Source organism: Mobula hypostoma, chromosome 18 (assembly GCF_963921235.1).
Source record: "Mobula hypostoma chromosome 18, sMobHyp1.1, whole genome shotgun sequence".
NCBI classification, from domain to species: Eukaryota; Metazoa; Chordata; class Chondrichthyes; order Myliobatiformes; family Myliobatidae; genus Mobula; species Mobula hypostoma.
Genome location: NC_086114.1, coordinates 16,108,633 through 16,123,526, shown reverse-complemented (window position 1 = coordinate 16,123,526; position 14,894 = coordinate 16,108,633). Strand labels below are relative to the sequence as shown.

General features: G+C 44.8%; 1 protein-coding gene across 6 annotated transcripts in view; it reads left to right on the top strand.

Annotated features, from left to right (window-relative positions):
* Positions 1-14,894, top strand: part of LOC134358362 (AT-rich interactive domain-containing protein 3A-like) — a 264,946-nt gene that overhangs the window by 61,142 nt on the left and 188,910 nt on the right. For 4 of the 6 annotated variants that reach the window (XM_063070498.1, XM_063070500.1, XM_063070497.1 and 1 more), the window contains exon 3: positions 10,715-10,822. The exons of the other annotated variants lie outside the window; for them this stretch is intronic. In XM_063070498.1, the coding sequence (XP_062926568.1) occupies positions 10,715-10,822 (108 nt within the window). The remainder of the gene's footprint in view (positions 1-10,714; positions 10,823-14,894) is intronic. 6 annotated transcript variants of the gene reach the window in all.

The window sequence follows — 14,894 nt, the reverse complement described above, 5'->3', positions numbered from 1 at the left end:
TTGGCACATTTGCTTCCATTAATCAGGGCACTGAGTACAGAAGTTCAGATATTATGTGGAAGTTGTACAAGACCTTGATGAGACCAAATTCAGAGTATTATGTGCAGGTCTGGTCACCAGTCTGCAGGAAAAATATCAATAAGCTTGAAAGAGTGCAGAAAAATTTGACAAGAGTGTTGCAAGACTTGAGGACGTGAGTTATAGGGAAAGGTTACGCAGGTTTGGACTTTATTCCCTGGAATGTAGAAGATTGAGGGGAGATTTGATAGAGGTATGCAAATTTATGAGGGGTATAGATCGGGTGAATGCAAGCAGGCTTTTTGTCCTCAGGATGAGACTAGCGACTAGGTCACAGCTTGAGGGTGAAAAGTGAAATATTTAAGTTGAACCTGAAGAGGAACTTCTTCACTCAGAGGTGGTGAGTGGTGTGAGTGTGGAACGAGATGCCAGAGGAAGTGGTAGACACGGGTTCACTTTAGAGAAGTTTGTATAGGTACATGACTAGGGAGGTTGGAGGACTATGGTCAGGGTGCAGCTAGATAGGATTAGGCAAGGACCAGTTTGGCACAGACTAGATGGGCTGAACTGCCAGTTTCTGTGTTCTAGTACATTATTACTCATTGACTGCTAGTTTATTTGGATCTCTAGATTGGGGGTCTAAATATATGTTTGGGATTCTGAACTGCCATAGAAATATAATTTCAAAGACACTTCGAAAAGTGTATTGACAGGAAAGGTTCAGAAGAATATGGGCCAAATGCAGGCAAATGGGACAAACTCAAATGGGTACCTTGGTCAGTGTGGATGAATAGGGCTGAAGGGATTGTTTCTCCTGTTTGGGGGAAAAAACCTTTTTGTATGATCTCACATCTATCAAGATTAAATTCAGTTTCAAAGAGTTTTAAAATTCTAATTTGTGCCCAGAGCAACAATGCCACCAGTGTTTGTATCATTGGCTTAAGTCAAGGCCATACACTCCAGAGTCCTACCTGTGTACGTAGTGTTTGATGTAGTTTGTATGTTAGGAGGGTACATCACAGGCAGATTTATCAGCCAACTGCACAGAGCCTTTGGAATCCCAGAACCCAACAGGTCAAGTTTACCGTCATGTAAAAAGAGAAAAATTAGGTTGTTACATATACATCAAAACATACAATGAATTGCACTATTTGTGTCAAATCCAATCAACAAGGATTGTGCTAGGTGACCCACGAGTGTTGCTACGGTTCTTCCACCAACGTTGCATACACACAACGTATTAACCCTAACTGTATGTCTTTTTGGAATGTGGCAGGAAAACGGAAGAGCCAGGGGGAACCTATGCTGTCAATGGTAGGACAACATACAACTCCCTTACATGCAGTGGCGGGAATTGAACCCCTGATTGGTAATTGCTGGCACTGTAAAGTGATGTGCTAACCGCTGTGCTATCGTGCCACCCCACATTCGTGTTCTCATGTAATGTGAGGGGCAGGTGCAATGAAAAACCTTCCTCGTAGCAGCATCGCAGGCACAGGGCTAGAGGCAACGCACAGAGGGAGAATTATACATTAATTATACAAGAGCGCGAAGAGAGTACAAGACATTTCTGCAATAAAAGTCACAAACAAAGACAAGTCCATGGTGGGTAGAATATAATGTAGAAATGTGGGATCATCCATTTTGGTGCAGGAGTCAGAATAAGCAGTGTACATTTTAAATAGTTCTTTTCCATTGCTGAGGTAGGGTTAGTGTGGTGCATGTTCGTTCCTGATGCTTGTAGGAAGCTAACTGTTCATGCACCAGATGCTGTGGGACTTTAGGATTCTGTATCTCCTCTCTGAAAGTAGCAGCAAGAGGGCGGCGTGACCTGGATGGTGGAGATACGTGGTGGTTGATGCTGCCTTCGGTAGATGTTGCCGGTGGTGGGGAGGGTTGTCCCCACGATGGACCAGGCAATGAATTGAATTGAATTGGCTTTATTTCTTACATCCTCCATATACATGAGGAGTAAAAATCTTTACGTTACATCTCCGTCTAAACGTGCAATGTGCAATCGTAGTAATGTATAATAATTTATAATAAATAGAACAGTCAATGTAACATAGAAATACAAGCAAATCAGCGTGAGTTAATCAGTCTGATGGCCTGGTGGAAAAAACTGTCCTGGAGACAGTTGGTTCTGGCTTTTATGCTGCGGTACCATTTCCCAGATGGTAGCAGCTGGAATAGATTGTGGTTGGGGTAACTTAGGTCCCCAATGATCCTTTGGGCCCTTTTTTTTCTCACACCTGTCTTTGTAAGTGTCCTGAATCATGGGAAGTTCGCAACTGCAGATGCGCTGGGCTGTCCGCACCACTCTCTCTGTCCACTATTCTGCAGTGTCTTGCATTCCAGTGTGTTGGAAGTGATGCCGCCCATCACAGATATTTTCAGCTGGGCAGCTGCAGAAGTTTGTTAAGAGTAAAGTGGGGCGTGTGTGTCCAGCAAGCTGAACTTGGTACTGCTGCCTCCACTCATCGAACGGAGCAACGGTTTGAATCCTTCACCCTTTATCTCAGTGGATGAGAAAGCTCCCAGTGAGGAGGGTGCAAAGAGAGAACAATATACCACAGTATCGAAGTGTTAATGGTCTGTCCATCCTGCTGCTCTCTGCAGTCCTTGCCCACTTGATTGGCTGTTGCTTCTCCTGTGAAAATGAACAAATTTCTGAAGTTACATTGGAGGCACGAGAGACTGCAGATGCTGTAATCTGCAGCCACACATAAAGAGCTGGAAGAACTCAGCTGGCCAGGCAGCATCTGTGGAGGAAAATGGACAGTTGATGTTTTGGGTTGAGACCTGTCATCTGGAGGGACCAGATGAAGCGTCTTGACCTGAAATGTCAGTTGTCCGTTTCCCACCTCAGATGCTGCCTGACCAGCTGAATTCCTTCAGCACTTCATGTTTCCTTCCAAATTATGTTATTGGCTTGAACGTTTGCAGAAATTGCTATATGAATATAATTCTTTGTTCTTACATTCTTGTCCTTCAGCTACAATACAATTGCAAGGAGAAATACATGAATCTATAGGCCATGCCACTATGTTATTTTTTTCTTTGTAACTGTAAGTTTATCTGTTATTGTAGCCATATGTGCTATTTATGCTGTGTGCGAGGTGCTGTGTGCTATTGGTAATGTGTTACGCACCTTGGCCCTGGGGGAATGCTGTTTCATTTGGCTTTATTCATGTATGGTTGAGTGATAATTGAACTCAAACTTGAACTTGCCTCTTGAGACCTTACCATTTTGTGCATTTTTTTTTAACAGGAGTTTATTCATGAACAATAATCTGATTACACAATAATCAGAGCATGATAACTATATAAGTTTCAAATTAAAATACAATTATTATTACCTACAGTGCATTCAAACCCCATTGTGCCCATAGAGACTGTGTGCTTCCTCTCCAGGGACACCTGGGCACAGACGTAACTCTGGAAGTGGGGTACGACCTATTGCTGATACGACCTGTGAACGGCCAGCTTGGTCAGACCCCGGAACAAGCCGACCGAGAGATCCCTTGAGCAACTGATACCCTTCCCACAATGGGTGATTGTAGGACCTTGTCACTTTGACGGTCTGGTCAATGAGTGTTAGGCAGGTCTAAGCCTGGCCTGAATCTAATCCTTGAACCTGAGGATGATTCTTCTGGGGATCTTGGACCTCTGCCTCTGGAGTGGTGGTTTGAGCCAAAGGTCCAACATCCCCAGGAGAACCAGCCTCTACTCAACAAGTTGATACAACTTGTCATAATAGGGAGAGTAATAGTTCTGCATGGATTAGATGTGCCATAGAGCCTGTTTCTACCTTGTATTGCTGTATGACGCTATCTCAGCTGATGGAGCGGGGTCTGTCTCTTTAAGTCAGGAGCATTTCTGGGAGTGGGGGGGTGTGGAAGGAGTGGTGTGTCATTAACTTCTCTCCACTATTCAGCAGAGGATTCAACCCCCTCTGCTTCTCAGTTGTGTTCAGTTCACTGTTCAGAGGTGTGCAGCCACAAGATTGGTCTGAAATGCTGTCCCTTCCTGCCTGACCTGCAAAAGGTCACAGCCTGTTTCACATCAGGGAACTGGGCTCTTGTTTTATGCTAAACCTTATTTTTTCTGGTTTTACAATCTCTGACCTGTTTAACAGCAAGGAACTGCAATAGAAGCCCCTAAACCAGGAGTGGAATTAGTGAGAGGTGGGTTGGGTTGGTGATGTATTGGAAGGAGAGAGTTAAAACACCAGCAAACGGAGATTTCTAGCACAGGATTCTTCAGTTATTTCCATGAGCTAATACGGCCAACCATCAATGATTGCTAGTAATAATAGTGATTCAACTCACTGAACGAATGAATTTATTTAAATCTTACATCTGTCCCACGATGTGAGGGAATAAAAATATTTGCATTATGACTTCGTTGCATTGTACAGACGTGTGAATTTATAAGTCTAATGACTTGCAAAAGGAAGCCGTCCTGTAGCCTGTTAGTCGTGACTTTTATGCTGTGGTACCATTTGCCAGATGGAAGCAGCTGAAACAGTTTATGGTTGGGGTGACTAGTGTTCCCGATGATCTTCCAGGCCTCCTTTATGCACCTGCTTCTGTAAGTGTCCTCAACAGAGGGAAGTTCACGTCCACAGATGTGCTGGGCTGTCTGTACCACTCTCTGCTGTGCCCAGCAATGAAGTTCCTGCACCAGGCGGTGATACAGCCAGTCAGGTTGCTCTCAATGGTGCCCCTGTAGAAGGTCTTGAGAATTTAGGGTCTCATGCCAAACTTCTTCAGTCGCCTGAGGTGGCAGAGATGCTGTTGTGCTTTTTTTGCCACACAACCGGTGTGTACAGTCCAGGTGAGATCTTCGGTGATGTGTATACCGAGGAACTTGGAACTACTTACCCTCTCAGCTGCAGTCCCGTTGATGTTGATCAGGGCAAGCCTGTATCCGTTCCTCCTGTAATCCACGATCAGCTCTTTTGTTTTTGGGCATTGAGCGGGAGATTGTTATCCTGGCACCACTGTGTCAGGGTGTTAACCTCTCCTCTATATGGTGTCTCGTTACTGCTAGAAATAAGGCTGAACATGCTGTGCAGCTTGGCCAGGTTGGGCTTGTGGCTCTAGGGAGCTGAAAGGTTTCTCTGAATCTCAGAATCCTCCTGCCACGGAGTCACAAGGTCCAATTTCTGATTTTGTGGGAAGTCTGCCACTCCTGGACTTTGCTTGGAATTCTGACCCCTACCAACCCTCTCTTTGAACCTCCCCTCCTCTCTGAGCTCTGCCTTCTCCCTCCCTCTTACATCCTCTGCACACCCAGCCCTTGGACTCTCTCCCCAACCTTCACTTATAGGAACCTCCCCCGATTTTACACCATTTTACTTCCTCCCCCTTCTCACACCCTGAATAATTTGTTTCCCACCCCAAAAACTGCCCTTGGATTATGCCCTCCCCCGTTGTTCTGCCCACTGACTCTGCAGCCTCTTCACCTCCTCAAACTCTTGCCCTCAAACCCAACTCTGTCCCCCACCCTCTGAAAGACTCTATTGGCTGTATTCTCACCTCACCCCCCCCGCTCTTCTCCTCACCCCACACTTACTCCAACCCCCACTGTCCTTCCCCTCAAACCGAAACAACAACTTCCCACTCCTCTGCCCTCACCCTTGTTTACTTTGGTCTAGGAGCTATCAACTTCATTTAACTCAGATAACTCAGATTAACTTTATTTTTAAACGATGTAACTTTAAAATGAAAACGCAGCTTCTGCTGGTGAAAGGTTGCAGCAAAAATAGAATAACTTAATCCGGCCCAATTTTCTTCCTCATTTAACTCGACTGCAATAACATCCCTGCTGATCACCACCTCCCTCTCTTCTGGTTGTCGCTCTTAGATTGCTGAACCTGACTAGTTTGGCCATAATACAGCACAAAACAGATCCTTCAGCCCAACTTGTCCATGCCGACCATGGTTCTAACCAAGTTAGTTCCATTTGTCCTACTCTGAGCTCTATCCCTCTGAACCCCTCCTTTTCATCGACATATCCAAATGTTTTTTAAATGTTGTTATTGTACCTTAACTACTTTCTGTGGTAGCTCTTAGATCCAAGTATATTTTTATATCCCCAAACTCCAGAGATTGAAAGAAGCTGGGGGTCAGGGTGTCATAGATAAGTATAGCTCAGAAAGAGGCCCTTTGGCACAGCTAGTCTTGGTTTAGATGCACAGTTGATGGGAAGGGTAAGAGGAAGAAACACATACCAATCCTCATAGAGAGATCAGAAGTGGAGAGAGTGAGCAGTTTCAAGTTCCTGGGTGTCAGGATTTCTGAGGATTTAACCTGGTCCCAACATACCGATACAGTTATAAAGAAGGCAAGATGGTGACTATACATCATTAAGAGTCAACGAATACACTCAAAAACTTCTATAGATGTACCATGGAGAGCATTCTGACAGGCTGCATCACTGTCTGGTATGGAGGGGCTACTGCACAGGACTGAAAGAAGCTGCAGAGGGTTGTAAATTTAGTTGGCTCCGTCTTGGGTACTAGCCTACAAAGTACCCAGGGCATCTTCAAGGTGACTCAGAAAGACAGTGTCCATTATTAAGGACCTCCAGCACCCAGGGCATGCCGTTTTGTCACTGTTACCATCAGGTTGGAGGTACAGAAGCCTGAAGGCACACACTCAGCAATTCAGGAACAGCTTCCTCCCCTCTGCCATCCGATTCCTAAATGGACATTGAATCCTTGAACACTACCTCACATTTTATTATATATTATTTCTGTTTTTTTTGCAATATTTTCAATCTATTCAATATACGTATACTGTAATTTACTTATTATAATTTTATTTTTTTCTTCTATATTATGTTTTACCTTGAACTGCTGCTGCTAAGTTAACAAATTTCACGACACGTGCCGGTGATAATAAACCTGTTTCTGATTCTGTCTTTCACAAAGACCTCAATAGTGGAGCTGGCAGGAGGCTGACACATCAGAGCAGCAGTGAGGGTGGAGGGACGCTGCACACTGAAGGGTCCCCAGTCACCTTGCTCTCCATGCAACTGGACCCTGACCGTGATCTGTCAAGCACCGTGCGGTGTCTACCTGTGCATCAGCCTCCACATTTTAAGCTAAGTCACGCACAGGCGTTCTCCAGTAAGGGAATAGCTAACCCCTTCGGAGAACATTGTACTTGAGTGATTGCACTGCTACCACTGTCTTCCAGCCTCACTCCAAGCTAGTTGAGATCTGTAACAGAGGTGCTGTTACCTTGATCCAACTCAAGTTGTTCTCCAAAAGGCTCCAGGTGCAAAGGAGACAGCTGTTGACCATCCTGCATCCAGGAGTAGGATACCCCTCTCTGCCCTCTGTTTGGTTATTTGTGAAAGAATTGTGACTTCCAGAGGCTTTGACTGTTGCCACCTCACGTTTATTATTGGACCATAAGACAGGAGCAACATTAGGCCATTTGGCCCACTGAGTCAGCTTCTCCATACTATCATAGTTGCTTATTTTATGTCTCCTGCCTTCTCCCTGTAAACCTTGGATTAAAAAATGACATTGGATAAGTAAATGGATTGGAGGGATATAGGGCAAAAGTGGGTAAATGGGGACTTGCTTAGGTGGGTACTTGGTCAGCATAGACAAATGGGGCCGAAGGGCCTGTTTCTGTGCTGTATTACTCTATGAAGGTTTAGTGAGAGATACAGCTCTGTAACAGGCCTTTCTATCCCAGTGCTGCCCAGGTATACCAGATGACCAACAACCAATCAGACGGAGGTCTTCGTCTCCGAAACATCAACTCTTTACTCTTTCCCATGGATGCTGCCTGGCCTGCTGAGCTCCTCCAGCATTTTGTGTGGGTGTTGCTTGGATTTCCGGCATCTGCAGATTTTTTCTAGTTTGTGATTGAACCTACTAACCCATCCGTCTTTGGAATATGGGAGGAAACCGGAGCACCCGGTGGAAACTTCATGCGAGCACGGGGAGAATGTACAGACTTCTCACAGATAGCGGCGGGATTGAACCCGTGTTACCAGCTGCTACACTACTGTGCTGCTCCATTGCATCCAAATGAATGAAAAGTTGCCGTAAGAGGTCTCTGTTCCTTCTCACTTCCTAGCCAGAAACAAGACTTGTCTTCAGCATTGAGTTTGGTTCAATATGACTGTTCGTTTTTTTTTATTGCAAAATACCAGGCAGGGCCTCTCAGTGGCAAGGTTTAATGTTGCCTTAATTTCCCTGAGCTCCAAGTTTATTTGCAAGGCTTCCTCCCCCAGTGGCTTTTAACTGGAGCTGGGAAGCTACATTTATTTAATTACTCTAATGTGAGTTGGGAAGGGAGCAGGGGAGATGTGTAATTGCTTGAAGCAGTTAACCTAAAATGAGATATCAAGGCTAGGGGCAATATGCAATTACCAGTAGCCAACTCATAACAGATGTGGCAGAAAACTGAAGAGCATTCCCATTGGAGCCTTCCTGATCCTATGCCTATAAATGCACTTTGCCTAGATTAATAGATTTAGCTTGCAGGGCACAAGGCATCAGTTGGGATACAAGATTCAGAAGAGTTTCCACTGAGTCAGCATCTTATTCATGGTTGGCTTCATTTAAAATAAGACCATGAGTTAGGAGCAAAATTAGGCCATTTGGCTCCTTGAATCTGCTCTGCCATTCAGTCATGGCTGATGTTTTTTCTTACCACATTTTCCCGCCTTCTCCCTGTTATAACCCCTAACCTCCTTACCAATTAAGAACCTATCAATCTTTGCCTAAAATGCAAGGGTTCCACAGCACTCTGTGGCAACGAATTCACAAGTTCACCACCTTCCACCTGAAGGAATTCCTCCTCGTCTCAGTTTTAAAGGTATGTCCCTTTATTCTGTGAGGGTGTGTCAGATCTTAGACTCTCCTACTAATGCGAGCATCTCTCCACGTCCAATTTGTCCAGCATCTGATAGGTTTCAATGAGATCTCATCCTCCTGATCTCCATCGAGTACAAGCTCGGAGGCATCAAGCACTCCTTATTTGTTTTGCCTTTTGTTCTGGGATCATTTTTGTGAACCACCTCTGGACCAACTCCAGGGCAAGCATATCTTTACTTGGAAAAGGTGTGCAGCTTCAGGTTCCTGGGTGTCAGCATCTCGGAGGATCTATCTGGGCCTGATATATTGATGCGATCATGAAGAAGGCACACCAATGCTTCTACTTCATGAGGAGTTTGTGGCGATTTGATAGTCACCAAAGACTGACAGATTTCTATAGATGTGCAGTGGACAGCATTCTGACTGGTTGCATCATTGCCTGGTGTGGAGGCTCCAATGCTCAGGATTGCAAGAGACTGCACAATCCTCCCCACCATCAAGGACATTTTCAGGAGGGGTTGTGTCAAGAAGGTGGCATCCATCATTAAAGATGCTCACAATTCAGAGCAAGCCCTCTTCTTGTTACCGCTATCGGAGAGGAGGTCCAGGAACCTTATTCAGCAATTTAGAAACTGCTTTTTCCCCTCTGCCATCAGATTTCTGAATGGTCCATGAACAGTACTCTGTCACAATATTCCAAATGTCATCTGACCATCAATACAAGAGATTCTGCAAATGCTGAAAATCCAGAGCAATTCATACAAGTGATAGAGGAACTTACTAGGTTAGGCAGCATCTATGGAGAGGAATAAACAGTCAACATTTTGAACCAAAACCCTCCATTGGGACTGTCCTTCCTCCTATGTTCTGATCTGTTAAGTAGGTACAGTTTATTCAGTCACAAGGAGGTCAGCATGCCTCAAAAGATTGTACCTACTGATTAGTAACCTCAGTAGATTGGACTACAGAATTCAGGTTTCTACTGAGTTAGCTTCTTGTTCATGGTTGGCTTCATTTTCTTCCGATTAAAATAATGAGAACTAGGCCATTTGACTCCTCAAGTCTGCACAGCCATTCAATTGTGGATGGCTGTTTTTTTCTCCCCATCCTCCTCCAACCTTCTCCCCGTAATCCTTACTGTTTAGCGCAAGACAGGAGAGAGGCATGTGGAGAGTAACTGGCGGAAAACCTCAGAGATTAGGCAATGAGCCAAGCAATAATCTTGGATTATGAACTCAGTAGGATGTGGTTTTGCAACCCAAGTTTCCCACTCTCAACCACTGCTCCTTAGAAATGCAGTGCCAGGAGCCAGGCAGAAATGGAAGCTTTGAAATGCTTAGAGAGACAAGGCCAATTGCAGGCTGGTATTTATTGAGGCCTTGAAGGACAAACACAGCCCGTGTCTGTAATGTGGAGGCGGTTTCCCCCTTGTGTAGGTTTGGATACTTCTTGGCATTCAAGCGAAACCCAATACATAAAGTGGGCTTTGTGAAATACCAACATATTTGCCACTTCCTTTCTTGTATATGGAGGGGCATTTTTACTGAATTTTAATCTTTGCAAACATAGGAAAGAATCAAGAGCTTGCATTCTTATCACACCATCTTGATGCCCCAAGATATCTCAACATTACGAACTGAAAGTATCTTACTGTAATAACAGAGTGGATCTATCCGGCTCTGCTTTATAACATGGGGAAAAGTAACAACAATGATTATCTATTTAAGAATGCACCGAGTATAAACTAGTATTATTTTTTGTACCTTATGATGATTGGAATAATACCGTGTCCTGTGTGTTGGATCCCTATTTTCTGATTGGACAAACAAAATGTTTTTTCCTCCCTAGATGCAACCTTCTGATTGGATGGCAAATGACCAATCAGAGTCAGGGGGAAAAAACTCTTTTCGAACAGCCAATGTGACAGTTCCCCACATTCCTGGCACTATTAAACAGGTAAGCCCCTCTTTCATTCACTGTCCAGTAGTTTTAGTTTGACCCAACGTTTTCTGACGTTCTGCACTGTCATCCCAACCTTTCATATTGCAGCAACAGCCCACCCCATCGTTGGCTGTTATGGTAAACCCCAGCCAACGAACATACTTATCCACTGGGGGCAGAAGCAGAATGAGGAAGAAAAGTCTGGAGAGTGGAAGCACAGTGGTACTGTGGGTAGAGCCATGTGCTCCCAACTCCAGCAACATTGGTCCAACCCTGGCCTCTGGTGCTGTCTGTAAGGAATTTTATATGGAGTGACCCTCACCAACATTTCCTCCAGGTGCTCTAGTTTCCCTCATGTCCCAGCGGTGTGCCGATTAGTGTGTTAATTGGTTACTGTAACTTGGTGTTAACTGATGAGACAGAAGGGAAAGCTGATGTTGGGATCTGGAGCAACAAAGAAGATGCTGGAGGAACTTTGTGTGTCAGATAGCATTTGTGGAGGGACTGGATACTCATTGTTTTGGATTGAGACTCTTCTAGATTGGATGAAGGGTCCTGACCTGAAACACTGGCCATCTGTTCCCCTCCATAGTCTGAGAGTTATTGAAAGATAAGACTTTAAGACATGGGGCAGAGTTGGGCCCTTTGACTCATCGAGATCCTCTCCCATTTGATCATGGCAGATTTATTTCCCTCTAATCCCTATTTTCCTGCTTTCTCCCTATAACCTTTGACGCTATTACTAATCAAGAACCTATGAACCTCTACTTTAGATATACCCAATGACTTGGCCTTCACAGCAATCTGTGGCAACGAACTCCACAGATCCATCACCTTCTGGCTAGAGAAACTCCTCCTCATCTCTGTTCTAAACCATTGTATTCGGAGGCTGTGCCGTCTGGTCCCAGACTCTCCCTCTAATGGAATACCCTCTCCATCTAGGACTTTCAATACTCAAAGTTCAAAGTACATTTATTATCGAAGTATGTATACTTTATACAATCTTGAGATTCGTTTCCTTACGGGAAGCTACAGACCAATAAAACCCATTAAAAAAGACTGTCGAATAACCAATGTGCAAAAAAAGTACAAGTCGTGCAAACTATAAAAAGCAAGCAAATAACATTCAGAACAGGAGCTCCTGGAAGTGAGTTCACCGCCACGAAGCCAGTTACATCTGATCCAAGCATCTGTTCATTGCAGGCTACAGCCTCAGTTTAGCGCAAAGACGCGTAAACCTTGCCGTGTCACCAGGCTCTGGCACCAACACCCTGACCTTTTCAATCTGACGCAGCACTTCAATCAGCCAAACATCGGTTCATTCTTCGCTTTTGGACCTGGGCCCTGCTGCTTCGACAGGCTCTCGAGCCTGGGCCCTGCCGCCTCGAGTTGGCCCATAACCAACCTTTCCAATCTGGCTGGCACTTAAATCAGGCAAATATCAGCTTGTTCCTCACTTTGCTCTTGGGTCCAAGCCCCACTGCCTCGACTTTGCTTCACCTCAGCTCACCTCACCTCGGATCTGCTCCTTCAAGTTGACTCCAAGTCCGCTGCAGCAATGGCCATACATTGGCTCATTCCTCGCTCTCGGGCCCAGAGCCCGGGGCCTCCATTCAGCCCATAAACACCATGCCAGAACCGTACTGTGCTTTCGAGCCTCCAGTTCACACCACAAAAATGCCAAGTCATAAAGGCAGTTCAAATGCTTAACTCGGAAAGGGAAGATACAGGCTATTCTGGAGGTTTCAATGAGTTTCTAAACTCCAGCAGGTACAGGCCCAGAACCATCAAATGCTCCACATGCATTAACCCTTCTATTCCTAGGATCATTCTGGTAAACCTCCTCTGAACCCAGTCCAATGCCAGCGCACCCTTTCTCAGATGTGTAGATGCGGGGTATTCTACTGTTGTATTTTTTCCTTTGGTTGAACAAGCTTGAGGGGTTTTCCCCATCTTGTAACTAGGGCTCCCTGTACCCAGTGCCGCGAAAAGTGAGCTAGCAGCATGTTTTAACCACCTGGCCCCTCCCTCATCATTTATTCTCCTCGGGGCAGAGCCGAGAAAGTGACACAAGTGGCATCTCCTGAGCATGTGACCACACTGAGCATCTACACGGAGCAGAGAAAAGCTGCTAAGCTGACAGCACTTAACTAAACAATAGAACACCATCTTCTTGAGGAAGTAAGCCGAATGGAAAGGCCCCGGGGGAGCCAAGAGAGTGGGACTGAATACAAGATGTATACACCAGAGGTAGCTAATGCTAGCTACTGAGTTTAACTCTTCGTTTGCTGAGTTTATTGGACAATATAGTTAATTGGTTTATTGTTGTTGCATGTACAGAGACATTTTGTGTGTCATCCAGACTGATCATTCCACACATGCAGAACGTGGTGGATACAGCCCAGTCCATCACAGGCAAAGTCCTCCCAGGATTGAGCCCATCTACAAGGAGCGCTGCCACAAGAAAGCAGCATCTCCATCATCAGTGATCCCCATCATGCAGGCCAAGCTCTCTCTTCACCACCACCAGTGCCTTAGGTCCGGCAGCACCGGGTTCAGGAGCAGTTATTACCTACCCTATAACCGTCAGACTGATGATCTCAGTATATATACTGCTCTACATTGTCTTCTATTACACATTGGTTGTCAGGTTTTATCTATGAATAGTTTTTCATAAATTCTATTGTACTTTTATTTTCGTATAAATGTCTGCAAGAAAATGAATCTGAATGTGGTATATGGTGACATACCATGTATGTGCTTTGATAATAAATTTACTTTGACTTTGATGCGTAAGTACATCAAGATGGTAAAAAGAAAACCAAATGGAGAATGTGGAATTACTGTTACAGAGAGAGTGGAGACAAATAAAATGCAAGGGCCGCTACAAGATAACTTAGGACTTCATGGGTTCATCTTTTACAGTGTGTAATCGTATTGTTCAAGAGTCCAATAATAGTTGTACTTGTCTCAAACTTTTGCATCTTCTGCCCAATGGGAGAGGGGAGAAGAGAAAATGACCAGGGAAGGAGAGATCCAAGATTATGTTGGCTGTGTTCACGAGGGAGTGGGAAGTATAAACAGTGTTAACGATGTGGGGGGCTGGTTTGCTTGATGGACTGGGCTATGTCCACAACTCTCTGTAGTTTTTTGCAGTGCCGTACTGAGCTGCAATGTATCTGCATGTGTGGCTGAAATGTTTTTTGTAACCTCAGCAGTTCAGCGTTCTGGCTGATCTCACACCCGTAGGAGGTGAGAAGGAAGCCAAGGCTCTGCTGTTTGTTTCCTGGGTGCTGTACGCACAGCAGTCCCGTGCTGTTCCGTGTGACCTCCTGACTCAGATTCAAAGTTCCAGCAGCTGTAGTTAGGTCCCTTAATATTTTTAGTGTAACAACCCCCACCCCCACCATGGCTATTCCCCAGTCCCACATCTCAGCCTCTAATTCTGGCATTACATTCATCCCATTTTCTGCCTCTCCACCATCGGCTTTCCGTTGCCTGGGATCGAAGCTCTGGAATTTCCTCCTTATAACCTTCCCTACATTTGGAATGCTCTTTAAAACCTTCCTCTTTGACAAACTTTTTGTTGTCTCTGCCAATATTGCTCAGGATAATTGTCAATGGGATTACACTTGCAAAGTACTATGGAATTTTTTTTAACCAAGTTTAATATTGTTGCATTATGTTTACAATTAAAATTAAATATACTGAACTCCTGTATGGAAAGTTCTCAAGTAACACCACCTCTTCCTCATTTAGAATGGAAATATCTATTCTTAAAAGAATCTTGCTCCATCCTGAGCTCCAATTGTGGCAATTCCCCTGCCTATAAACACTAAGCAAATCTTTGAAATCCCTGCTCTATTCTCCTGCAAGTACATCATCATTATGTGCTGCTGGGCAATCATGGTCTTATCCATGACCATGTGAAGTGGTTCTGGACAGTGTCTTTACAAGCCATGATCAATACTCTTCAGAGATTGACTGCCTGGCGTCACTGGTTGCATAACCAGGACTTGTGATTTGTACCAGCTGCTCATACGACCATCTACCACCTACTCCCAAGGCTTCAAATGACCCTGATCGG